This window comes from Seriola dumerili, unplaced genomic scaffold, assembly GCF_002260705.1.
Source record: "Seriola dumerili isolate Sdu_G_001 unplaced genomic scaffold, Sdu_1.0 BDQW01012242.1, whole genome shotgun sequence".
In the NCBI taxonomy this organism is placed as follows: domain Eukaryota; kingdom Metazoa; phylum Chordata; class Actinopteri; order Carangiformes; family Carangidae; genus Seriola; species Seriola dumerili.
The window spans coordinates 61,351-87,842 of NW_019186497.1; the positions used below are offsets into that span (position 1 = coordinate 61,351).

Genomic DNA, 26,492 nt, shown 5'->3' on the forward strand with positions numbered 1-26,492 from the left:
TTTAAATTAGTAGTTACATTTCAGATTAAGATTTTATATGAAACACATGAACAAACAGCTTATGAAATACAACTACTGTACAGTAGTTTAACATTTCTCCACATCTATCTGCTTGCTTATATGTTAGAATATTGGCGGCAAAAATTTAAAAATATTACACTGACAAAGGCCATTCTGCTGCATAAGTATTTAAGCTTTTGACACTTTTTAGATGACATTTTGCTGATAATACCTCAGCTCTTAGATAAGATTTTGAATTATTACGTCTTAAGTAAAGGATCTGATTACTTCTTTCTACTTCTTCCTTGGAGACAACTGTATTTAACCTCAGTTGGTTACAAAGCCTCTGTTTCTCCCTCTCTGTGAACCAAACACACTGGGGTTGTGGCTCAGGTTGACCAATCACAGCTCAGTGAGCTCATTCACAACTGGACTCTCAGCAGATTAAACAGAGGCATCCCCTCTCAGATGCATGGAAAACTAGCAATGATTAATCAGTCAGGAACAATGTGAGTTAAACAAGGATTTATTAAATATTACTCACATCTCTCATCTCACACCCTGCTTTCCAGAAATCCTCATCTTTCAGCTCAAATCAAAGAGTCTGTTGTTCGTAATGAAGCTCTTGTCAGTTTTGATCATGACATTATCTCATAACAACATGACAATATTAAGAAAATGTCACTCATCTAATTTTTACTCAATTGACTGATGTGGCTCCATGATAACACTAATGCTGCTTCCTGCTGAGTCATGTAGGTCCTGCCACCGTGGTAAACTGCCTGGCGTATCCTGGCATCTTTGTCCTTGCCTATCTCTTTGTAGACACATTATAATAGTTATACACTGAACAAAAATTTAATGCAACACTTTTGTTTTTGCTCCCATTTTTCATGAGATGAACTCAAAGATCTAAAACATTTTCTATATCCACAAAATAACCATTTCTCTCAAATATTGTTCACAAATCTGTCTAAATCTGTGATGTGATAGTGAGCACTTCTCCTTTGCAGAGATAATCCATCCCACCTCACAGGTGTGGCATATCAAGATGCTGATTATTGCACAGGTGTGCCTTAGGCTGGCCACAATAAAAGGCCACTCTAAAAATGTTCAGTTTTATCACACAGCACAATGCCACAGATGTCGCAAGTTTTGAGGGAGCGTGCAATTGGCATGCTGACAGCAGGAATGTCCACCAGAGCTGTTGCCCGTGAATTGAATGTTCATTTCTCTACCATAAGCCGTCTCCAAAGGCGTTTCAGAGAATTTGGCAGTACATCCAACCGGCCTCACAACCGCAGACCACGTGTAACCACACCAGCCCAGGACCTCCACATCCAGCATGTTCACCTCCAAGATCGTCTGAGACCAGCCACTCGGACAGCTGCTGCAACAATCGGTTTGCATAACCAATGTCTTTCTGCACAAACTGGCAGAAACCGTCTCAGGGAAGCTCATCTGCATGCTCGTCGTCCTCATCGGGGTCTCGACCTGACTGGCACGTTGGAGAGGTTTTCTCTTCACGGATGAATCCCGGTTTTCACTGTTCAGGCTGGCTTTATTGTGGCCAGCCTAAGGCACACCTGTGCAATACTCATGCTGTCTAATCAGCATCTTGGTATGCCACACCTGTCTCTGCAAAGGAGAAGTGCTCACTATCACAGATTTAGACAGATTTGTGAATAATATTTGAGAGAAATGGTTATTTTGTGGATATAGAAAATGTTTTAGATCTTTGAGTTCATCTCATGAAAAATGGGAGCAAAAACAAAAGTGTTGCATTTATATTTTTGTTCAGTGTAATCATAGTAATAATCATAATAATAATAATAATAATAGCCGAAACATCCCTCTCATGCCATAGAATCCTCCAACAAAGTAAATAATAAGCAGTAATACATTTATGAGAATATTAGTATATAATTAAATATAAATGAAAATAAATCATGGGACACTGAGGAGCTCTGGAGCTACTTCATTGGTGCTTTAATTTTGTCTAGCACAAAATCCATTTTGTTTATTATTGTCATTAAAAAATGAGAGCTATATAGACAGATAACAAGATACACCTAGATAAACTAATTCAGTCTAAATAACAACTGCAATAAATCCTACCTTCACACAGGTTATACTGAGAGGTGTTTCTAATATTTAAAAAATCCACATTGCTTGTATCAAACAGACAACTACTAGAAGTGACTGCCAGTACAATTCAACAGCACCACAAACGGTTGAATCTGTTACAGTCGAATCAAAATTTTCAAAATATTTCGGGACTGTTGCATTACACTACATTAGTTTTAGCTAGGTACCTTACAAAGTGTATTTAGGAATGAGGGCAAATTTCCACGTTACATTTCTTCTTCTCTTTTTCTTCTTCCCAAAGTAAAATTTTCCCATAATCCCCGCAAAGTATAACATTAGATTTAGGGCAAGATATTATGAAATAGGCACCAGAACAGCCAAACTGCTGAGAGGCCAAACATGGTGTGATGCAAAGTTCTTATCTGCTCCATAATGACCTTTGGTCACCAGCTCACGTCACAACTCTCCCACCTTTATTCCCCCCGCAAATCTGTTTGCACTTTCACAAACATGCAAAAAGTGTCTGACTGTGACCACTCATTAGAAACCATAAATGGACAATAGTATATAACTGGGATTATATGAACATATGGGCACTTACTGCATGATACAACAACTCTACTGCAAAAGTGAAAGGGCAATGTGAGGTTTGGCTGTAAAGTCTGACATAACAGACTGTCAGCTCCAAACACTTTCCCCGTCATTCACACACCTGTTCTGTCATTGGCTCAGAGCAAATGCAAGCCTCCCATTCATCTGACTGATAGTGTTTTATCATGACTGTTGTCAAGCGCAGACACTTGGTCTAATCAAGTAAATAATTACTTAATATTAAGTCAGTGGCAGACGGAAAAATGTGCTGATATTTCTAAAGTCTGCTTAATGTACTGAATGTGAATGTGAATATTGATATAGTGTTGATTATATTTGAAGACAAGAAAATGACGTTTAGAAATATTAATAATAGTTTATAGAAACTTGGAAATATTCCACAATTTGGATGAAAAGATACTGAAGTTAGAGTCACAGAAAGGGGAAGTAAAACAGTTGTTTTTGTGAAAGGTGCCTGCACTGTGGGGTAAATTGAACATTGACTTTCTGACAGTCAGTGGACTTTGGTTTGACCCCGGCGCACAGGAGTATATAGTAACGCCTCTCTGTGGATGTCATAAAGAAGCCAGCCGGAAAATATATAAATACAGAGCAAAGGATGCTTCTTTCCTTTTTGTGAAGTGGGGCCCTTTATGGATTATAATCTGGTCTATCAAATACCGCCCGGTAACAAACAACCAAGGATCAAAAGGAACCTTAAATTTTAGAAAGTGTAAGTATCTGTTACATTTTTATCATTAATCTCCTCTTTCACTGTTGACTCATAAACCGTATCTTTATTCACTGACACTGCAGTTTAAAAAATGAAGGATTGGTATGCGCGGTTAAAGTTTATAGTGTGGTTTTCTACAAGAGAGTCTGACACTGATTTGACTTTCCACGTGTCCCTGTGTGTGTCTGTAACCAGCAGCAGTAACCATGGTTGGATTTAAACCTTCAGATGTTCCCCCTCCGCTGGGGGTGAAGATGGCGAGTGCTGGAGCAGCAGCATGTATAGCTGACATTATCACATTTCCACTGGACACAGCCAAAGTCAGACTACAGGTATCTGTTCAGTAATACTCACAAATAAAAAAAGCAACCATTCATCTTTGGTATTTATCTACTCCAGTTTTGCTATAAACTACTTAGGAACACAGTGTGATGCTGGCTACTATAGACTGACCAGCTTGACTTTCAGCTTTGTCCACCTAGACACCCCTAAATCAATTCTGCTCATTGACACTTGCATAGCTACACGTTGCACCATTTAGGTTATCTACTTTTCTTCTGGAAAGCTGGTTTTAGCCTTGAGTACAATGTGTGACCCCAGATCCAGGGAGAGCAGAAAGCAGTGGAAGGCATCCGTTACAGAGGGGTGTTTGGGACAATCACCACCATGATCCGAACAGAAGGGCCCAAGTCTTTGTACAACGGGCTGGTAGCCGGTCTGCAGAGACAAGTGTGCTTCGCCTCCATCAGAATCGGCCTCTATGACAATGTCAAAAACTTCTACACAGGTGGAAAAGACAGTAAGTGATTACAGTACTTTTAAAGTACATGCAAGGTCCTTTATGATATACTGTAACATGTAATCAACATTCTATTGTTGTAAACAATTTTATATATTGTTGGGTCATTTAATACATCTTCATTGTATAATCTGATCATATGTTGTACATATAAAATCTTGATACAAAAAGTAACTGGCAGTTAAATCTGTGAAAGTAAAGTGCATCAAAATTGTACTTAATTACAGAACTTGAGTAAACACACTTACAGTCTACCAATGGTTGTTCCTGTCTATTCTTCTCCAGACGCGGGTGTATTGGTTCGTATCCTGGCCGGCTGCACCACAGGTGCCATGGCAGTGTCCTTTGCACAACCCACTGATGTAGTCAAGGTTCGATTCCAAGCCCAGATGAACCTGAACGGTGTGGCTCGTCGCTACAACGGCACCATGCAGGCCTACAAACACATCTTCCAAAATGAGGGCTTACGTGGACTCTGGAAAGGTGTCATTTAGAAAGCATGCTTCAAAATGTGTTGCTCTTTTTTGGTTCTAACCGGTCATGAAAATGAGACCCAGAGTTCCCTTGTGACTGATTAGTAAAGTATCAATGTCTTTTCTGGCTTCTTTAGGCACGCTGCCCAACATCACAAGAAATGCACTGGTCAACTGCACAGAGCTGGTGACATACGATCTGATCAAGGAGGCCATCCTTAAACATAACCTGTTGTCAGGTCAGAAAGAGCACTCATGCATGGGTCTGAGCTGCAGTAACACACACACACACACACACACACACACACACACACACACACACACACACACACACACACACACACACACACACACACACACCATCGCCAGAGAGACAGCTCATTGGGCAGAAATACACACACCCTCTCACCCCTTCAGCTACTCCACAGCTGATAACAGTACACATGCTGGTACAGAACATCATGTATTTTCCCTCCAGAGTGCTGTAAATATAGTAGTTAATAAGACATTTATCTCTATTATTTATATTGCCCCTTTCACATGATTACATAATGTGCTGACACCAATTTTTATACTGTTCAGCTAAGAACAAAAGAGCATTGGTTGTTGTCTTTTTTCACTTGTTTGGTTAACAATCTTTTCCAACTCTCTCCACAGACAATCTGCCGTGCCACTTTGTATCTGCGTTTGGCGCCGGCTTTGTTACCACAGTGATTGCTTCCCCAGTGGATGTGGTGAAGACCAGGTACATGAACTCACCACCAGGCCAGTACAAGAGCGCTATCAACTGTGCCTGGACCATGTTGACAAAAGAGGGGCCAACAGCTTTCTACAAGGGGTAAGCTCTCTCTGTCTGACCCCAGCACTCACTTGTTTGTTTAAGGAGTATCTGTAGTTGAGGTCAATCCATAAAGACAAATAGAGCTATTTAAGCAACACCTTCGTTTTTCCCCACAAGCCTCTAACCTCTTGTCTTTTTTTTTTGTTGTAGATTTGTACCCTCATTTCTGAGGTTGGGATCATGGAATGTTGTGATGTTTGTCTCATTCGAGCAAATCAAGAGGGCCATGATGGTCACAAAGAAGAGGATCGAGGCCCCAAACTGAGTTTAGTGTTTCGAAGTTTGACTGAAAAAACATTGGATGAAGAAACCTAACGAATATCAATTCTCATTTTAGCTTTATTCAACAACCTTCTTGTCCTGTGGTGTCAAAGAAGACGGTCCTTTGCTGGAAACGGAGTATTGGACTATCTACTCTATTGAACTTGTGTATAAAAAGACATAAAGTTCTCCTTTTATATTTATAATTTACCATAATGAGCCCATTCCACATTGTGGGAGTGAACGATATGAAAACAAGCTGGTAATAACCTCCTTTGGGAAGTTGAGTTTGCACTTTAAGACCTGTACATCTAAATCTGCCAGTTCTACATTTCAGGCAGCTTAAACCTGTACACCTTTATATTCAAAATAATACTGGTGCTACAATAAAATGTAAAACATGTTTATGTAAATCCTAAATATATTTGCCGTGTTTTACAGACACTGTGTTTGCTTCTTTAACTTGCCCTTTGACACATGGACACCAAACACATTTCAAAACATCAAAATGTGTATTTATTAACTTCGAGCAAGATGTGTTAATCATTACATAACTTCCTCAAAAGCAAATCACAGAATAAAAATAGCAGGTAATGAAAATGCAACATCAGTCTTCAGACATACAAATTTATGAAAAGAGAGGCAAAACAACTATTTTGAGTTCCACATCATTATCATTACATAATACAGATGGCATTAATGGAATCATTTGGGACATTATACCATGCACAACTTTTAAGATGAGAACACCACAATGGAATTCATTCCATACATTGAGTTTTAGTCATGGTCTGTGGACATAAATATCAAATTCCTGAGCAGGACAAGTGTGAAAACAAATACAAACAAGACAAAATAAAAAGTGGTGGTTCATCACCATTTTTCAATAACTGTCTGTAAACTGCAACAATTTGGCTGCTTGCTTACTGAAAGTGCTTCAATGCTCACAAAAGATAGAGCTATTATTATCACTACAGTCCTCTGCAGCAGCTCTCATTTCCCCTTTATGAAGGACAATCAACCACTGGAATGGTCATTTCTGAGGTATAGGGTGGTCAGATTTGTGCTCTACTTTAAAACAATTTAGTATGACTAAAACAAGAGCAGAACACGACTGATGAATCACAAAACCAAACATAAGAGAATTAATTTGTTTGAATGTTTGAGGAATATTTTTAATTTTCAGCTGTTATGCTGAACCTTCGTGGCTTCCTATGCCTGATCAAACAATGTCAGGGGCTGTGGAGAATTCAGGGGGTCGTGTTAATCCTTTATCATCCTTTATTTATGTTAGTTTTTAGAACGGACAGTCAATGTGAGGGACACATCAGGGTCCTGTAGATGTGTCTGGACTATATTATGGAATTTTTCTCTGTACTGATTGAACTGCATGATGCTCTCTGGTTCCTCTGCCACCCAGAACTTATCAAATTCATACGCCAGGTAACCTAGAAGAGAAGACACATGCATTTAAAACATAATTTCAGTCTCTTAGGAAATGTTGGTTTGTATTTGTATAATAATAATAATGAATCAGAGGTGGATATAATAAAGACTGATGTTGGATCTACTCACAGTACAGCTGATGAAAGTGCTGGAGCTCAGGAGTGCTCTGGACTGCATTGTAGAGATGTGGTTTCAAAGCACCACTCTTCAGGAGGCTGTAGGCCATCTCTGTCAAGTTGATCCCAACTATGGCATATGAATACCTAGACAGGTAGTACTCAGAATTAGTAGAAAGTCGATGCTAGTGATTTCAAAAAGATTAAACTCAAACAACACCAATGGAAAATACAGTGATGCTCATATATGAATGTCTCTTACCCCAGTTTAGGATGGTTTGCATGTGACAACACCTGACGAGCCTCTTCTGTGTAGTTTTCACTGAAGAAACTGCAGACAGCAAACAGTATGGTATAACTATTACTCACTGTGGATGAGACCGTATTAACCAGTAAACATGTACTCACTGGTGATAATCGCAAACATTTACAAAGAAAGATCTACTAGTTTTTATAAGGATATCATTGTTGAGGTGTCATTTTATTAAGTACAACCTTTGTTGACTAAATCATGTTCATCCGTTCTTTTGTCAGAGTTTAATGAGAGCAAACATGTCTGACACAATTATCACCTGTTATTTTATGTATGTAGTCTACCTGTACCCTACATACTCATCACTGTTTTTCCATAGTCATAGCTATGACCACTTTTTTAGTATTATTCAAAAGTAGTTATCTGTAATGAAAAGTGAAAAGTTTTGGAAAATGACAGAAAGTTACAATATAGGCTACATGTGAGGTGAAAGGCAAGACGTAAACACAAATGCAAGACTCCACAGATAAATTATTGACAAGGATCTGTGACGCTTCACGTATGTGTCCTGTTTAATGTCCAGTTTAATTTTTAGACACTGATCGTAAAAGGTTTGAAAATGCAGCTTTTTTCCAGTAAGAGGAAGAAGAGTTTCTTTTTTTTCTCATCAATGAGCCTGTGAAATAGCGATAAGTAACCTTTGCTGCAATTTCACTGGGCTGTAAGTATGTAAGTAAGGTGCAAGTATGTACAGGTCCAGTTGACTGTGGATTCTCTTGCAATTTCAGGATTGTGTTTTCAGGCTCCTAATGGCACACAGCTGGGGAATAAGATTGGCTTGCTTGGTCAGATTTGTTTATGTGTGCTGTCTCACTCTTTAATGGTATAGTTTTCGAGCTGCTTCCCATCTGAGATCAGAGTAAAAGCCTTTTGTAATGGACAGTACAGATATGAACTATGCTTTCTTATTTTACTGTATGTCTCATTATCATTTATTGGGTACTCACACAAGGTTGATTAGTCCCAGCAAGCCCATCCCTCTGAAGTCAGTCTTGGGGTCATCCCCTTGGAATCCAATATCGCCCCACTGTTTGGTTATCCTCGATTCCAGTTTGACTGTTGGCATCAACAGGTCCCACAGCTGACGGCACAAATATTTTTAGTGTCACACATTTTGATTGTATTGAAAAACAGGCACAATGATTCAAAATGTGATTTTGTGCACTACATTTGGGATTCATAATCAATACTTTCAATACTGTCATGTCTTTTCTATTTTATTGTGCTGGTGAACCAAAATCAAGTTAATACATTTCTCAAATTTCACAAAAATTATAAACCTGATTTTAGTAATCATGTAGCCCCCAAGACTCACAAAGGATTGACCAAAAGAACAAAGGCACAGACATAAACTAAGCAAACACTTTATTAGGAACACCATACTAATACAGGGTAGTTCACCCCTTTGTTCTCAGACCAACCTCAGTTCTTCGTGGCATGGATTCCACGAGATGTTGGAAACTTTGAGATTCTGCTCCATGTTGACGTGACTGCATCACTTCATTTCCGCAGATATGTCAACTGCACGTTCATGCTACCAATCTCCTTTTCTACCACATCCCAAAGGTGTTCTACTGGATTCAGGATTTGGTGACTGGGGAGGCCAGGAGATGTTAAACTGTGGCCACAGAGGGATGCACGTGGTCAGCACTACACTCAGATAGGCTGTGGCATTCAGACCATGATTGACGGGTATTAAGGGGCCCAAAGCGCTAAAAAAAACATTCCCTACACCATTACACTACCACCACCAGCCAGACTGTTGACACAAGGCAGGTTGGGTTCATGGATTCATGCTGCTGATGACATATGTCTGTGCATTTGTTCTTTTGGTCATCTGTGTGCCTCAGCAGAAATTTGTGTTCATGGCCAACAAGAGTGGAACCTGATGTCGTCTTCTGCTGTTGTAGCCCATCCACCTCATGCTTTTCTGCTTACCACAGTTGTATAAAAAAAAAGTGGTTATCCGAGTTACTGTAGCCATTCTATCACCTTTAAACGGTCTGGCTTTCTGTCTGTAGAACTGCTGCTCAATGGATGTTTCTTGTTTTTGGCACCATTCCAAGTTAACCCTAGAAACTGTTGCATGTGAAACCCCCAGGCGATCAGTAGTTTCATAAATAATCAAACCATGCTCAAATCATGCCAAATCAAAATCACTGATATCACATTTTTTCCCCCATTCTGGTGTTTAATGATGACGCCACATGATGGTCTGATAGGATTGCATGAATAAGCAGGTGTACAGGTGTTTGGTGAGTGTATGTATACCTTGGACATATGTATCCTTATTTGTTTTGGGGAATAGCATCAATGTAGCTAAAACATAAACAGCAACTGCTTTATTCTTTTTCTAATGTATGGATCCAAAAGCAGGAACACATACGTACCTTCAAAAGCATGGCCTCATGTTCTGCGTTCTCCGAGCTGAAGACTTCCTTCCTCAAGTCTTCCACAGTTATATACAGACTGCTGTATCCTGTTATTTGTAGCAGACAGACGTGCAGGCTCTCCTTGAACCTTGAAAAGTAGGGAGACTGGGCTGAATACACTGAACTGAATATGATTACAATGAAAGAGCTGCAGGTGTCAAATTCAAACTAGCAGATATGATGTACCCTTACAGGGGATCTTTCTGGGGCTTGACATTCTTCTCTTTCATAATTTGATCCACACGTTGTTCTAATTTATCCTTGCTGGTTTCCAAAGCTCCTCTTAAAATCTACAGGGGAAGAAAGCACAGGAGAGTGAGGAGGTAGCCGCAGAGAAATAATGATACCAGACAGAAAACTGGCACAGTGGCTGCTATATAATCTATGCTGTCAACCACAGTGAAAAAATGTTTCTCAATGTCAAGCTCAGTGACAATGAAAAACATGACCAAGCACTTCAGTTTCCACACTGAACTGGACTGTTGATTAGAAAATGCTTACCTAGCTGTAACCATAAATTACAAGTGGAGTCAATTCATCTAAGCTTGGCAAGTGTAGTGAAAGATAAAGACTGATTAAGATCACAGGATATGTCTTTACTGGGCTTCACACATTCAACTGCCTAAAAGATAATGAAGAGGTCAGTAGCACAGCAAATGGTGTCTCCTTTAGACTTCTCTGTGAGCCCACAAAGTTTGAAAATTACCTCCAATTAATCAGGCTTCCACCTCCAAAGTCTGACCCTCTTAACATAGTTAAGGCCCTGAGATCCACCCAACAAAGACTGCTGGCCGTCTTACGGTCTTTTTTCATTGCAGCCATCATAGCGAGACTGTGGTGAAAGAAAAGACTCTGGTGTGTGTTTTCAGAACTCATGACTATTTCCCATTTTGATCAAACAACCTGTGTTATCACTTACTACATTATTTATACTGAATATGATATTTCTTTATTCATTTAACTACAAAGTGTCTTGAGAAACATCATCTCCTTTATAAGAGAGACCTGCCAAAATGGCAACAATAATAAGTTTCACATAATTACATAAGAACACACATCATTAATTTACAACAATCACATTTAACACAACAAAATAAGACCCAAGGGACATGTGAGAGATAAAACTTGACTATTTAAAACAATAACATTCATCATGCAACATTTTTAATGTGATGTTTGAGTGTCTGATATGAAGGCAGCATTTCCAGACAGAGTTTATCTTGTAATTTTATCCAATCCCAGCATGCACAATAAGAAATTGTAGTTATGACTGTGTTGCCTCTTTTGGGGATTTATGCTTGTGCTTGATTGTGTGTCTATATGTTGCAGCCTAGAACTATATTTTACTTCATTTATGTAATCTGTTCCATTCTTTTTTCTTGCATTGTAAGAGCAATGTACTTCTGTACATATGCAACTCACAATTATTTCCATTACCAATAAATATATCAAATTATTTTGAAAGCTATTCTTAAAACACAACCACTGAAGTCTAAAAACTAAACCTAAAAGGTAAGTAAATTATGTACCAAAAAACTGACAGCTAACAATGGTAACATTTTCTTACCTTGTTCTTAGATGACCGAATGGAGTATTCTACAATAGGACACAGGAGGGAGATGAATATAATTGAAAAACATGAATACTAGGTAGCAAAAGTAGACCAGATTTAGGTTGATTTAATTCACCTGCTTTTGTTGTCCTTGTTGCCCCTTGCTTGTATCCAGAGCATATTCTCTGTAGTTCACATTTCCCTGTCACCTGTCTGACGAGCCACTTCAGCCAGTATCTCAGAAAGGATGTGTAGACGTACTGCCAGATATACCCAAACATTTTCTGAAACACAAAAAATTAAGACATCAAACACTGGAAGGAATCCAAGAAAACAAATCTGACAGTCCAATAAGCAATCTAATACATATTTTAACATTTGTCTGGTAAGTCACTTTGTTAACATGCTTGAAATGGGTGAATAACTAAGACAGCCTCACTGATAAATGGTCCTACATCAGAGGTACATGGCACATGGAAATGGCCAGCCAAGCAATGGATCAGAGACTACTCAGCAGTATAAAGTATAAGTTAATACCTGACCAAAACTAATGAATATTTCTGAATATTCTGCTTACATACTGGTTACTGGTTGAACATCCATGTAAAACGCTGTTACAAATACTTACAGACAGTGGAACAAGCACTTTGCAAAGTGTACCACTTTGTAGAAATACTCTGTAGATGTAAAAGTCCTGGTGTCAAATTTTAAATAATTAATCAAACTTAAAAAATCCAAATAGGCTTTATTAGTAAAACCATATTCAGACACAGTATTGTCAGTACCATTATCCAATGTATTTAAAGAATCCAAAGTACTCATTATTTGTGTATGAACACATAGAATTTAATTAACGCCTAAAAAACCTGAAACTTGTAGGTATCATAAAAGTAGACTTTATTTAAGAGAAGCTGGGCACTTGGTAATTTACATTTCTCAGTGAGTTATTTATTTACTGCAAATGTAGGACTGTATATCTAGATGCTATAGTAACTATGCTGTTGAATCATACAGTGGAGTAAAAACAAAGAAAAACTACACTTTCCTCTTAAATGTAATGGAACAGAAATACAAAGTACGTTCTGGTGTCTCTAAACTTTATTTAGGTGCAGTGCTTGAGTAAATGTACTTCTACACTTTCCACCACTGTCACCATTATGAATAAGACCGATACTAGTCTGTCTGTGTTATAAAGACAATGGCCACAGTTTGGAGCAGTTGAGACTATTATAATACAGTTGGTCACCATTAAAATACAAACACAAAGCCTACTCTAAGAGAGCATAATGTTAACGTATAAAAGGAGAAAGCTAGCGATCATTCAGACAGCCAAAACAATAGCATTGTTACAGCTAGCATTAACGCTAATGCTAACTTCAGACAAACGTAACCATTCAGTTTACAAAGATTTGGTGAGTTTCGTGGAGCCTTAGGAAGCAATTTAACCACAACATATTACTGAAAGCTACTAGCTGGTCACCCCTGGTTTTAATAAACTATTCCAGGTAACTAGCTTCAAAACTCCGAGCTGACAGTTAACCGGTTCAAACAACAGGTTGTCATTGTATCCGTCTAACTGTTAGCTAGCCACATTACGTTAACCTAGATTAGGTTACGTCGAAAGTATCGGTGTGCTTTATGGAATTTAGCGAGAATATTAAGTTAATCTTACCGTACTGTCGCAGAGACAATACTGCCAGACAAAGATAAACCCAAACTTAGCTTCACTTTGAAGCTACAAGCCGTGTGTGGAGATTAGCAACGTTTCTCTTGACAACAGTCTGGCTCTGATGCGTTCATGGTCACACCGGACAAATAGCAGTTACAATCCTAGCATTTTCTTGCATCGGAATGACATGTATCCCTACATTTAAAAATTGGATGTGGATTGCTGATAGTTTTTTGATGAGTGGGGAGTTTACAATTTCTGCCAAAATGTTGACATTGCTTACTTCGAGAAACTTGGGTTGAATTTATTGTGACCGCAGAATGACATGACGTCTTTGAACTGAGCACACGACAGCGATTTCAAAGACAGTATGTTTTGAACGCTTTTACTGCGCCATCTACTGTCTACCCAACGTACAGCAGTCTGTACACGTCTGCACAAAAGGAGGCCAATCTAGCCCTCAAACTATAATGCTGAAATCCCCAACAAAATGTGAAATTTTCTCTTTTATAGTTTGCATCAAAACCCTTTTACAAATCTAATTCTTGTAAAGAGGTAAGTCCCAATAAAGAGATACCACAACATCTAATAATAATCAATGATTTGTATCTCAAACACAAATGAGTGGCTGTCTAACAGAAAGGGTGTACTGATAAGTATGAAACACGTCACTGCTAATATGTGTGGTTAACCTGTCAATTACATTTCATGTCTTGTAATTCAACACAAAGCATATATTTGTGTATAAGAGCTATAATATATATAACATTATCTGCTGTAACCCTCACTGTAACCCTTAGCCCTCACTAACTGATAGAAAAAGGTAATATGTCACCAGATACAAGTTAGTATATTTATAGAGCACAATTGAAAATAACAAATGTTGACCAAAAGGCTTTAGTGATAGATGAAATTGTGAGATTATTTTATTGATGATAACAATCAAATAAAAACTCGACATAATTAAGAGGATATAAGTAAATTGATAAAAACAAAGAATATCTGGATAAAATCATAAACAACAACAGCATTGCACAGAACAAAACACAAATAAGAAACAGTATGACCAGTCAGGTATTCTTGATGATGGCTTAAAGGCTAAAGAAACTAGATGGCTCTTTATGGGCTTTAAAGACTTCAGTGGAGGGGGGACTCTAACAGTGTGTGGCAACCTATTCCACAATTTAGGGCCAACAAGAGAAAATGCTCAGTCAGCCCTGGATTTTAACTGGGGGTGTGGAATGGAAAGCAGTGATTGGTCAGCAGAGGTGAGGGGTATGGTGGGATAGGAGATGAGCAGTTCAGACTTGTAACCTGGTACTTGGCCATGGGCAGATACAGTTTTTCTTCTTGGTACCAGTGAGGAGTCTCACTGCTGCAGTTTGAACCAGCTATAGGCAATATAAGTCTGTCTGACTGAAGATGGAATTGATGAGGCCAGGGGAAATAAAAACATGACTTATAGTTTCCAAAATCCCCAACAGACCTCCATCTGGGCACAGCACCTGTACAACTATGTTGGTGCCCCCTTGAACAAAGCTGAAAAAACTGGCTCACGGTTGAACCTAATTGCTGACTCCTGGTATATGGCATGCTTCACAGCTGCAGATGTATACACACAGCTTATGGTTCACAAAATGTGTAGGCTTATATTAAGCATTAGCTAGATAGATCCAAATTGTGAACCCACTGACTCATCCTGACTTAAGTACTCATTACAGAAAAACTGAAACTGACAGTATCTTTGTATAAAGTGATTATTGTCTGTGGATCAGATTGATTTCAGCTAACTGAACTGGGACCAGCAAAGTCTTTGCTTTTCCCAAATGAACCACAAGATGATGCCAGATCCACAATATGACTGCGTGTGCATTAGATTAAACTGAATTCAAAATCTATTTTTAAAACAGACAAATCATATTATGACACTTATACTTGGCATTAGGTTTCCAATATTCCATAGATACCATTAAATTAACTTATACTTTCTGTGTTACTGCGTCTGGCCACAGTTTAAAATGGTGGCGACAGACCACCTATCTTTATTATTAAATAATATTTATTTTCTCCCACCGTGTCCTTACCACCTTTCCAAACTGGCAACCAGCCACCACCCTGAAGCACAAGTCTGGCGTATCAGCACATGAGCAATGCATGCAGCCCATGTGGAGCTGCTCACCAGTGGTGCACTCGCCTGTAATTAAGTCGCAGTCTTCTTTCTCACCTAATCAGTCCCTCTGGGCTTTTTAAGGCAGGAGGTTTATCCCATACAGTGACTGCATTCCAAGAGGAGCTCCTGTCTCAGAACCAGGCTATATTTGAAAACTGAGTCCCCAAAGTAACCACTGAGATTATAATAACAGTGAGAGATTATTTTAGAATGAGCTAGGAAATAGACTATAAAGCTGATATTACTGAAGACCCTGAATGTTGTGTTGTTGTCTCTCTTCCAGCTTTTCTACCTATAGAGGTCGAGAGTCCATGGGGTGGCCAGAGTTGGTAAGGGCTGATAGGACCATCACACCACCACATTTTTAAGAGAAAACCAAAGCAAGGATCCTTGTTGTCACTACCTAAAGTGACCAATACAAGCTTTTTTCTGATCCTGCACCCTTGTCCGCTCGATGTCATCATGTCAGCTCCTTCCAAAATGCTTATGAGTTTTACAAAAATGATATGACTGTTGTCTGAGGTTAGGTTTAGATACAAACATGATAGGATAATATGGTGTAGGCTGAAAAGCCATGCCCAGAATTACATACTTTCTTGAGATTGTGGCTCGTTGGCCACTGTTTCCAGAACAGTTTGTGTCAGTAAATCAAGGCTTTTTGGGTTCTTAAGCAAGGCAAACAAACCAATCATCACAGTGTGTGCACGTCTGTGAGCTTCAGTCACTTCAAACTGAGCGATTGCTTCCCCTCAGATTGTTTTTTTTTTTTTTTTATCATTTCTGGGGCAGAACTTCATGAGTAAAAAACAAAGATTAGAGAATAGTCTGAAATATAAACAGAATACTTTTTGCAGAGTATGATTTTTTTTTCATATTATCTCCTTTTTCATCATGTGATCCCTCAGATTTATCTTGTAGCCCCTTGGGCATCTCTTCACCTCCAGTTTTGGAGCCACTTATCCACCTATGCCACTGCTCATACAAAGAAAATGCACGTTGTCTGCAGTGGTAAAGCAGAAAGTGCATATTAACGATTCACCGAAACGTATTGTGCCATTTTATCTGTTTTGAAAAATAAATGACATTACATTAGATTCCCCACTGCAACCTTTTTGTCCACATAACACATTTTTATAACAACTTTTTTGACGCTCTAAAGGGAGAATTCAAAATCTGTTAATTATAAAGATCATTTATTCAGCAGACCTCTTCAAACCACAGAGGAACATCTCTTCATATTCAGATTCCAGATTCATGTGATAAAAGTAACTGATCCTATTTGGAAACATGATGTACCTTAATACAGCCCTGTAAACAGACACAACACACAGGGACACAGGCTTGGGTCTGCTCATAAATCCATCCCTGAAAAAATGCCATAGCAAAATAAACTATCCATCTTCTTGGAATATTGGTTTTCCTCTAGTAGTCAAAGACCATTTGACTAGGATTTAAAAGTAATCAATTTCAAGTGCAAGTGACCCTCCTGTAGCTGCCTGCGGCTGATACAGCACCTCCTCCATTCTCATCCTCTCAGCGATTCATCCATTCATCTGGTTCACTCTGCTGCACCACGTTGCCTGTGCTGCCTGGACCAGTTCAGCCTGGGATGGCACGCACCATGAGAGGTCCATTTTGTGCAAAAGGTTCACTTTTTCAAAGCATGAGGCAGCGCTGATAAAGAGCCGGGGGACAGCATCCATCGGTCGGACAGCGATGACTCATTGCGCACGTTCAGTCACTCAGGGTGCTTGAATTTTGCGCTTTGCTGTGGAGGATCGATACCTCCAAGACCCATATTGTGGTGGAAGGCGTGGCTTGGTGTCACCGACACAGGGCTGATTTTCCATATTCATTCCCAGGATTTAGCCTCATCTCACTGACACGGACGCGCCAACGGCACCCCACGGTACGGGACATAAAGCGTCTCTCAAGGTAAGCCTCCCTCCTCTTTTCACCAGACGGTGCTTTCCTTCGTGTCAGATGTTGAATTCGTTCGCAAGGTCAAAGCAAATCAGCAAACATCAGTGGCCTCTGAGATGCTGGGGTGGGACAGGACTGCAAATGCAGGCTATGACACATGACAAAGATTTTAATTGGTCGTGTGCATCAGTTTAATGTATGTTATCTTTGCCGTTTTGCATCAATTCAAATTCTGCATGCACTCCTCTTGTTATTTTCTAAAACTGCTGCAGGGGTAAAAGCCCCAGACACCAGGGTGGTTTAATTGTATAATATCTAAATATGGTCAGGGCATGCTATCCATAAATATTTGCACTTTGATAACAGACAGGCAGACGCATAGAGGGAGAGCACACACAAATGGGCAACCCCTGTCCATGACTGGTAACAGTAACCTACTATTGTTCAAGTCTCTTCCAAAAACTATGCTTTGAGGTGACCAAGTACAGTAAGATATTGATTTCTGTCGTTTAAATTGGTGATAGGAAGGACTTATTTTTTGAGTAATGCAGACATAAGTGTGACCTGATTAGTATAAAATCAATTATGCTTGTTGTTTCCCTCCTAAAGAGAAGCAATGTGGAGACTTGTCGTGAGAAAGGGAATTAACCCAAAGGACGAGGCTGAGTTTAACATTAGTTTCACTGAGATGAACTGCACATTATGCCGAATGGATTATCATCAATACTGTCACTGCAATGGACATGGCCAACTCTCCGGGGACCACTAAACTATACACTGATGTCTCTGCTTCCTCTTCATACGTGTAGGCTGTTATGTGTAATGAAAAGTCTCGCTCACGGAACAATTCATTTTGTCTGACTCCAAAGGATCAGATATTTCAGACGTCTGCTGAGTGCTGGCACATTACTTGCCGAATTGGCCCAGATGCTTTAACACATTTAGGAGACAGACTGAGATGGAGTCATTCATCAGGCCTGGGATAAAGAGATTTGTGAAACTGTAGGTCACTGCCTAGATTTTAGACTAGATTGATCTCAGGATGAAAAAGGATCTAAAGACACATCGTGCAAGATTCTCTGTTTATTCTTCACAATAAAGCCAATGACAAAGAAAAGATGGTTCAACTTTAAATGAGAGATTGTGGTTGTTTTCAGGATGCACTTTCATCTCATCTGGCATTTTGCAGGAGTATCCTTTTTTTTTCTCTCTTTTTTTTAAGGAATGAAAATAATATTGGTTTGTCTGAAATAATTATGCCGAGATACTTTATATTTCAATTCAATTATATCATTTTTTTAGACAAGATTTGAATAACAGTGTCTTAGGTTGTCTAGTATGCCATTTATCAGAGAACAGTAAGTTCACTGACACATCACCAAAAATGATATGGTTCAGCCTCTTCATGAGCAATAAGAGAAGGATTCATCAGGTATCTCTTTATATACTGTAACACTCATTATTCTTGGCATTTAAGATGACTTCAGATGAGATTTGGATGATGAGGTGTTCTGAAACCAGCCAAGACTGGTAGGTAAGATGAAACTCCACTAAATGAGGAACATCCACAGTTTTTAAATTAAAAAATGTCATCCTTTATCTGTAAGCACTTTAAGCCTACATATGTCAAAGTCTTGTTTCTGTGCTTTGCTTACTTTGCTTCATAAACCTTGCTTTGATGTGATGCAGCATTTTTGCATACTCTTTAGGGATTACCTTCAGTTATTTATTTATTTATTTATTTTACTACTCATACAATTCGACCAAGCATTTTTAAATATATTTAAATTCTCTAATCAAGGTTTAGAAAATAAGAAGATGACATGTGTTCAGAATTGGTTGAATCCTGCTCTAACTGTCAGTTTATTTATTTCTGTAGGCTTTTATCACAAGCATGTTTCAAAGAGCATTACAGAGGCAGGCATTCATTACAAAGAAACACAGCTTTTTAAAAAGTGTAGTTCCATACGCTCCACATTACCATGATTTAGACATACAGCGTTGTTATTAAGACCGTATGTTAAGATCAATTTGAAAATTAGACTTTGAATTACATATATTAATCTTATCCAAAGCAATGATTAAATTAGGCAAAAACACATCACTGATTGTTCTTGTGCTTGGCTCTTTAATCTAACAATGATTATTTAAATGCATGTTAATAACTAATCAAAGATACTATGTTGAACGCTGGATGCAACTTATATAATGATCACCTCGCCCTGGAGCACTACTATATGTGTGTGTTCTGATTATTTTGGTCTTAATTATGAAAAGTGACATTCAATAATTTTAAATAAACTAAATCTATTTCTGTTTTCCTCTTTTAGGAACTTGCGCCAAAGCAACTGGTAGCATATTCTGTTTTCATCTTGATCTGGATTACGACGATATTTAAAGACTGAAACTGTGAATCCAACATGGGAACTAACCCAAAAAGGACAGTGACAGTCCAGATGGTGCCTCAGCTGGCTGTGGTGGACACGCTGGGCAATAAGGAGTCTAATGCCAACTGGACTAAAGAGCCCAACCTCAAACTCTCACAGGTTTGTCCAAAACCCACCCTCACATCTCCGGACCACAAACAGGATAACTTATCCCTGACTGCTGCTCCCACTAACACCATCCCACATACCCAAAAAACAGCTTCCAAGGGAGGTGAACCAGTTAGCAGCACCTTGTCAGACAAACCAGTTCCGGCCAATGGAAACCAGACAAAATCTGAGCTTGTGACAGGTGGAGACCAACAGATGCCAGACCTGTCTCTAACAGGCCAAGGTGTGGGTGAGGCAGGAGGTGACCAGAGGGATTCTAACGCTAATATGAAAATGTTAAGCCTGCCTGATGAAAAGGAAATGTGTAAGGACGGCTTATCATCTGCTGCTACAGTGTCAAAGGTCGACATGCGAACCAATGACTGCAGAATAAAAGGGCCAAGTGCAGCAGAGGAAGAGTGTGCAAAGCTGACATCCTCAGCCAAAGCCACTGCAGCAGAGTGCAGTAATAAACATGTTTCTCCAAGTAATAAAAATCTTAACAATGCTTGTGAATTAAGGCAAACAGCATCTGCACCCCAACAGGAGAATAAAGGGGGTATATCAACTCCCCAAAACAAGGACACTGCCACAGCACAGGAATCTAAAGAGCCTGATCATACACAAAGTTCCTCACAAAGCTCCGTCAGTCTGCAGGAGACTCCCAAACCTCAAAAAAGCGTGGAAACTACAACCCAACGTAGCTCTACTACACCTCCATCTAACATCAAAGAAGCAGAAGCCGCATCTATAAATAAGAATCTGAGTTCAACTTTTCCAGAGAAGGATTTACAACCAGCAAAGAAACAACAAGTCTCCTCAGATAAACATCAGCCAGTGTCTTCACAGAAGGACTCCTCCACTCAGCCCCAGGCCATACAAAACAAGCCGGCATACGGGCAGGTGAGTGAGGAAACCAGCCAGACTGACACAGCTGTCACTGAAGAGCTGCAGCAGCAGCAGCAGCACTGCAAGCTCTACAAGGAGGCTTCGACTATGACCTCATCCCTGTCATCCACCCCAGTCAAGCAGTGTCATGATATGGAGGTTCAAGCTGTTGCTAACACGGCCAGTAAGGCTGTGGCCACAAGTCCGAGCTTACTGCCCTTTGCTGTGACTCGCAGGCCGAGTGGTGGTGCAGTCCCCAGGGAGGAGGCGCATAGCCTGGCTGTAGTCTGTCAGGTGGATGGGGGTGTGGGTCTCCATCAGATAAGCATGACTTCTCTATCCACCTCTACTGATCCAAGGTCAGAGAAACTCACAGTCGAGGCGGAGATGTGCCACAACCAAAATGCAGGCATGGTTTTAAACTCTCTGTCCCAGCAGCAAGATGCCAGGCTAGGGGCTAAGCCTAAAGAACCGGGGCCAGCTTTATGCAACATCCAGCCAGTTTATCAAATCAATATTGAACACAGCAACCACAAGGACCAAGGAGAGACAGGTAACTCCCAGCATAAAACTGCAGCTCAGACATCTGCAGCTAAAACAACCACTGCTGAAGCTCCCGCTTTCAAATCAGGAACACCCCCAGAGACAGCCGGTGCTTCCAAGTCTGGATCTGCTGACAGTAACAATGCTGCACTGTGTCAGGCTGCTGTTACAACCAAGGCCGAAAAGGCCCTGCCAACAACAACAGCAGCAAACACCACATCCAAGTCAGGTCTAACTAAAAACAAAGCTCAGAGTTCAAAAGAAAAGAGCAAGGAAGCTGGAGGCAAAGCCCTGACGAAGGAGACAAATTCTGGCAAAAAGAAGATAGAACCAGAGAGGAACAAAGAAGAGGATAACCAGTCAGGGAAGCAGAAAGGAACGAGCGTCCATGATGTCGTCTGGGATGAACAAGGGATGACTTGGGAGGTTTACGGGGCTTCTGTGGACCCAGAATCCCTTGGTTTTGCCATTCAGAGCCACCTGCAGTGTAAAATCAAGGAGCAAGAGAGGAAACTGATGGTCCAGACCTCCTTCCGAAAGTCGATCTCTGGTGTCGACTCGCCGGGACAGGGCAGGAAGAACAAAAGGAGGCAGCAGAACATTTTCAGGTCAATGCTGCAAAATGTCAGACGGCCCAACTGCTGCGTGCGTCCCCCTCCCTCCTCCGTCCTCGAGTAGCACAGCACAGAGGTGGCCAATGTCAGACTCCTCCCTTTTTTCCTAGAGGTCAAAATGTTTGTCCTCTCCTCGTCATGACTGCAATGCCAAGTGAAACATTAGTGGGGTGACGATCCCTGTAAGTAAGTAAGTATACTGGAATGTTGTAGCATAAAGAGGAAAACTACTTGTGATGTTTGTGATCAAAGAAGGTAGGACATAGAATTATAAAAATGAACAACTCAAGAGTTATTTTCTAGAAATAGATATTATAAAAAAAGAGAGAAGACTTCTAACAGTTTTTAAATAACAAAGGCAATAATAGTGAAACGCATGTATATTAGTTGCAATGGCAGTTGTATGACCTAAAATGAAGTCCAGACCCTCACAGTACATGGCACTGATCATGGGATAGACATATTACTTACTGTCAGAATATTTGTGCAAATATATTAAACCAACATCTCATTACATTCGGTGCATTTGGTATCTGTATTTGAGATGTTTTAGGGCCCTATATTTATAAGATTGCTGTATTTTTTTCTTTCATGCACATTTATTTTCAGTGAGTGAATACGTTGTGCAAAAAAAAAAAGGGACCGTATGCATACATGCACTGTTTAATCTATGTTCTTCTTTGGTTTTCTATTAAAATAACAAAAAAAACAAACTAAGTTGAGCTTTACACAGTCTTCATTTCTGGCGCACTGACAGACTTTAAGCATCACTTTTTTTTTTTTGGTCATTTTAAGAATATTTCATGTGTTATTACAAAGTTTATTTCTAGACAAAAAGGTTGATGGCCCAGGGGCTGTAGAGAAATTAAAGGCGAGGAAAAGAAAATCAATCCGTATATCAGAAAGACAGATCAAACGCATCAGTAACTCAAGGAGAGATACTGTCTGTGGATGTGTCTAAGCCGAGTGCACCAGGATGTGAGAGCAGCAGGCAACATCAGGGCTGTCCACAGGAGATGTAAGGGAGTGACAGACTGCTGCTGAGAGTAAAGGTACAGTAGGTTGTAGACGGTGCTGGATAAATTAGTTTCAAGCCTAATGAGGCAGTTTCTGAACCCTAACGAGGGTGAAAAGTTTGTACAGAGGCAAAGACCTTGCTCCCAACTAGTTCTTTTTGTTTGACAGACAGATGAACAACCGTGCATTTGATGTTTTCAGGTGAGCCTTGTCAGTAATGCTTAGTTTTACATGAATCCAGTAGTCAGCATTGCTTAGTTTTGTGTGAACGTAAGATCTACAGTAACAGGGTTGTGTCAGCCAGACAGAGAGAGAGAAAAAAATCAATGCATTTCTGTGAGTTTTATAGGCCAGTGAAAGACAGGAGAGATCCAGTCTTGTGGATATTTCCAAGAACAAGATGTACAGTTTTGGGCGTTGTTTTGCTGTGGTGTTAGTCTGAATTAAAGATAAGATTTTGAACAAGTCATTTGCAGTAAGTGCAGAGTCATAGAAGAGAAGGATGGATATTGGTTATTTGCAGTTTAGGGCCTGAAATGGGCAGTTCTAGTTTTATCTGCATCCAACGTACAATTGTCAATCTGTCTGTTTATTATATTGTCTGTGAGATTTCAGCTACACACAGCGGTGAGGTATCATTGCTAGGATTTATTGTTATATAAAGGTGTGCACCATGTGGATAAGAGACCAGAATAAGAGAGTGCTGGAACTACATCTCATTTAAGCATTTTGAAGAAGGTAGAGAGAAAACAGGAGAGCATCTGGACCTGAGGGACACTAAACAGACCCTGTCATATGCAGCCATGATAGCAGTTAATATTCAAAAATACTCGTGAGTGTGAGAGCAATGTTGGGGATACCATGACTGTCTAAAGATGCCATCTGTCCTGACCTTTGCATTATTCCGTATTTTTTACAAACTTAAAGGTCCTACACACTCACACAAGTGTTTTCAATTACTGCTGTTGATTATGCTGCATTCACGTACCATCACAGTTATTGTAATTATGAGATTCCAATATGTCATTTTTTTATGTTGTTCATTTTGCAAGCAAAACTGACAAATGTTTTCTGGTTCCAGCTCTCCAGATATGAAGCTTTGATGCTTGTTTTGCATCATGGTTGAATAAAATAAGCATTTTAAGGAAACTCTTTGGACACACTTTGAGCTGTGGGAAGTCGTTATAGACTTAGTTTTTGACTTTTAATAGACTAAATGATTAATCAAGAAAATAATTGGTTGATTAATCAATAATCTTTAGTTCCATCCCTAATTAAGACAGGAAATGTCCGACTTTTCGATCTTTTCCGAAAGATACAGTATGTCTGACTTGGCAGTAATACAGGGGTGCCTGAAAACCAATCAAAACATGAAAGTCCATAGTTCAATGCAGTTAAACCCAAATTCAATGGATAAATTGTTACATCATCAATGCACGGTATTTTTAACCCTCACACAACCAAAAGTTGTCCAATATCGTAAACACTTGCATGTCTTTAAAAAATATGATATGTCACCAAAGTGTTTAAAGATTTGTAAAGTTTTATAGCCTCCTGTGTTATTTTTCTGACAGCTTTACACACTACACAAAAGGATCCAGAGTTTGAGACCATGCATGTGGAGTATGAATAGTTGAGAACATTAACCCTGACTCCAGAGGGTTAATATACTGTAATAATAAAAATGATAACAAAGCCAACAAGACACCGAGGGAAATGTCAGTGAAGCACTGTTTGTACACAGCCTGAACAGAAGTCTAACCAGGCGACGAGAGTCAAGTGTGAGTGAAGGCCATGGGTGTGTATTGGCTTTCAGCTGTAAAGCAGGGCTGGGAAAACTATATATTAGTTTTCTGTAACTGTTCTGTCATTTCATGCCTCTGACTGGATTAAAACAATTAGAGATGCCACGATTAGCCAACTGATCAATTATTTAATCAAGAGAAAAGTAATTGGCAGAAGATCAATAAATGTTCAGGCAAATATACCAAACAGTCGATGGTTCCAGCTTCTGACATATGAGGGTATGTTGTCTTTCCTTGTCTTTCATTACATAGCAAATATTTTTGGACTTTGAACTATTGTTTGGACAAAACAAGACTAATGACTTAAAATCATGATGGGTACTTTTTACTGTAATCTGATGTCGTATAGACCAAATGATTAATTGATAGAAAATAACTATTAGCTGCTGCAAATCTATAGGCGCCATACAGTGCTTTAAATTTATGTAATTCAGCAGAATCTCAGTGTAAGACTGTCTGCTCATCTAATTTAATTAAAGTTTTGAAGGTTAATTGCAGTGCTCTTCTGTCTGAGTTACGACCAGTTCTGCCTTTTAATATTCCTCTCATGTGACTTCCAGGTGTCAGTGTCCAGCGTAATAACAAGATAATAACTAATTTCCCACAAGCTTTAACTAAAACACTACTACACAAGGGAATATTCTCAGCATCCACTATATGATGGTGAACACTTCCTTTCAGTGTGAATTTACTGTCCGGACGGGTGTAACACTGATTCCAGGCGACTGCTGTTATTGTCTTAACAAGCATGTCACTTTCTGTTAATGTCAGGACGCGATAACGGGGGAAGAAAGTCCTCCATACTCGTAGTCTCTGTGCTGTGAAATGTCACAACCTGTAAAGAACAACACAGACTGAAACACCTAATCCTTTTTTTTTTTTTTTTTGAGCCACTGGGATCAGAGGACGCAGGTACTAAGTCGGTCTTATATCTATCTCATCCTACCTGCCCAGATTTGTGTAAGAACACAAGCCTGCGAATGTTCCTGGAGGCAGTGGTGCCTCTTTACATACATATTCTGCCTCAGGTAAAATAATGTGTTTCTCCTCCCTTCTCCCAATGTAGGTCAGTTTCTCCCTTACACAGCGGCTCTGTCTGTTTCTGTAGGCCCGATCACCAGCCTTAATTTTGATTCTTTCATCCTAGCTTTAATCAGCTGTGTTTTGATTTTTAATAACTCCTTACTCACTGTGTCGTTATGACTGGTTCCCATTTGGAAGTGCAAACTAGATTGGACCAGAGGCAGTGGCTAGCACAGAGGGAGACTAAGTCCGATCACAAGACACTTGGAGATGGATTTCATAGGCACATGGACAAATACCACCCACTGTTATAGTTACCAGAGGACAGCATTCAGCTTGCTTTCTGTGTGCTCCATGCCCTCCATGGGTATTTCAATGAAAACATGTCTCAGGCACATAGCTGCATGCGTTCTGTATTCTAGGAAACAAAACAGTGACAGTACAGCACTGAGACCTAGCTTGAGAGTGAAATAATGATCTCTCAAGTGTTACCACTTAACAAGGAATCTCCCTGGCTGTGTCAGAAGCTAAAATTAAAGACTGATAGTCCATGAGAGGAAGCAGGAGCCCCCTGTTACAGGCCAAGGGCCTCCCCGACTCACGCTGGGATGCTGAAACTAATGGTGCTGACACTCTGGGTAAGCAGACGGGCTATAAGGGA

General features: G+C 39.7%; 3 protein-coding genes across 4 annotated transcripts; 2 read left to right on the plus strand and 1 right to left on the minus strand.

Moving 5' to 3' along the window:
* The first annotated feature begins 3,259 nt into the window (after positions 1–3,259).
* Positions 3,260–6,228, plus strand: LOC111240106 (mitochondrial uncoupling protein 2-like). Of its 2 annotated transcripts, none has more exons than XM_022770082.1 (7): positions 3,260–3,412; positions 3,608–3,744; positions 4,013–4,211; positions 4,497–4,694; positions 4,822–4,923; positions 5,342–5,522; positions 5,676–6,228. In XM_022770082.1, the coding sequence occupies exons 2-7, from the start codon at positions 3,619–3,621 to the stop codon at positions 5,788–5,790; spliced, it is 921 nt and encodes a 306-aa protein (XP_022625803.1). In that variant the 5' UTR covers positions 3,260–3,412; positions 3,608–3,618; the 3' UTR covers positions 5,791–6,228. The 2 variants fall into 2 exon arrangements, with proteins under 2 accessions (XP_022625803.1, XP_022625802.1); XM_022770081.1 differs by having other exon boundaries at positions 3,261–3,412; positions 3,611–3,744.
* Positions 6,229–7,049: 821 nt separating this feature from the next.
* Positions 7,050–13,440, minus strand: elmod2 (ELMO domain containing 2). Its single transcript, XM_022770083.1, has 9 exons — positions 13,318–13,440; positions 11,782–11,929; positions 11,661–11,689; positions 10,286–10,383; positions 10,052–10,181; positions 8,609–8,742; positions 7,611–7,679; positions 7,362–7,495; positions 7,050–7,234 (listed from the first exon to the last, which is right to left on the minus strand). The coding sequence occupies exons 2-9, from the start codon at positions 11,924–11,926 to the stop codon at positions 7,077–7,079; spliced, it is 897 nt and encodes a 298-aa protein (XP_022625804.1). The 5' UTR covers positions 11,927–11,929; positions 13,318–13,440; the 3' UTR covers positions 7,050–7,076.
* Positions 13,441–19,827: 6,387 nt separating this feature from the next.
* On the plus strand, positions 19,828–22,574 carry gprin3 (GPRIN family member 3). Its single transcript, XM_022770110.1, has 2 exons — positions 19,828–20,065; positions 20,102–22,574. The coding sequence occupies exons 1-2, from the start codon at positions 19,828–19,830 to the stop codon at positions 22,048–22,050; spliced, it is 2,187 nt and encodes a 728-aa protein (XP_022625831.1). The 3' UTR covers positions 22,051–22,574.
* Positions 22,575–26,492: the final 3,918 nt, after the last annotated feature.

Coding starts and splice junctions, on each gene's coding strand:
- elmod2 (XM_022770083.1), bottom strand. CDS start 11,926: ATGTTTGGGTATATCTGGCAGTACGTCTACACATCCTTTCTGAGATAC. Junction 11,690..11,781: donor AACAAGGACAACAAAAGCAG/GTGAATTAAATC, acceptor GTCCTATTGTAG/AATACTCCATTCGGTCATCT. Junction 8,743..10,051: donor ATGAGGCCATGCTTTTGAAG/GTACGTATGTGT, acceptor TTGTGCCGTCAG/CTGTGGGACCTGTTGATGCC.
- gprin3 (XM_022770110.1), top strand. CDS start 19,828: ATGGGAACTAACCCAAAAAGGACAGTGACAGTCCAGATGGTGCCTCAG. Junction 20,066..20,101: donor AAAAACAGCTTCCAAGGGAG/GTGAACCAGTTA, acceptor CAGACAAACCAG/TTCCGGCCAATGGAAACCAG.
- LOC111240106 (XM_022770082.1), top strand. CDS start 3,619: ATGGTTGGATTTAAACCTTCAGATGTTCCCCCTCCGCTGGGGGTGAAG. Junction 4,924..5,341: donor TAAACATAACCTGTTGTCAG/GTCAGAAAGAGC, acceptor CTCTCTCCACAG/ACAATCTGCCGTGCCACTTT. Junction 5,523..5,675: donor CCAACAGCTTTCTACAAGGG/GTAAGCTCTCTC, acceptor TTTTTGTTGTAG/ATTTGTACCCTCATTTCTGA.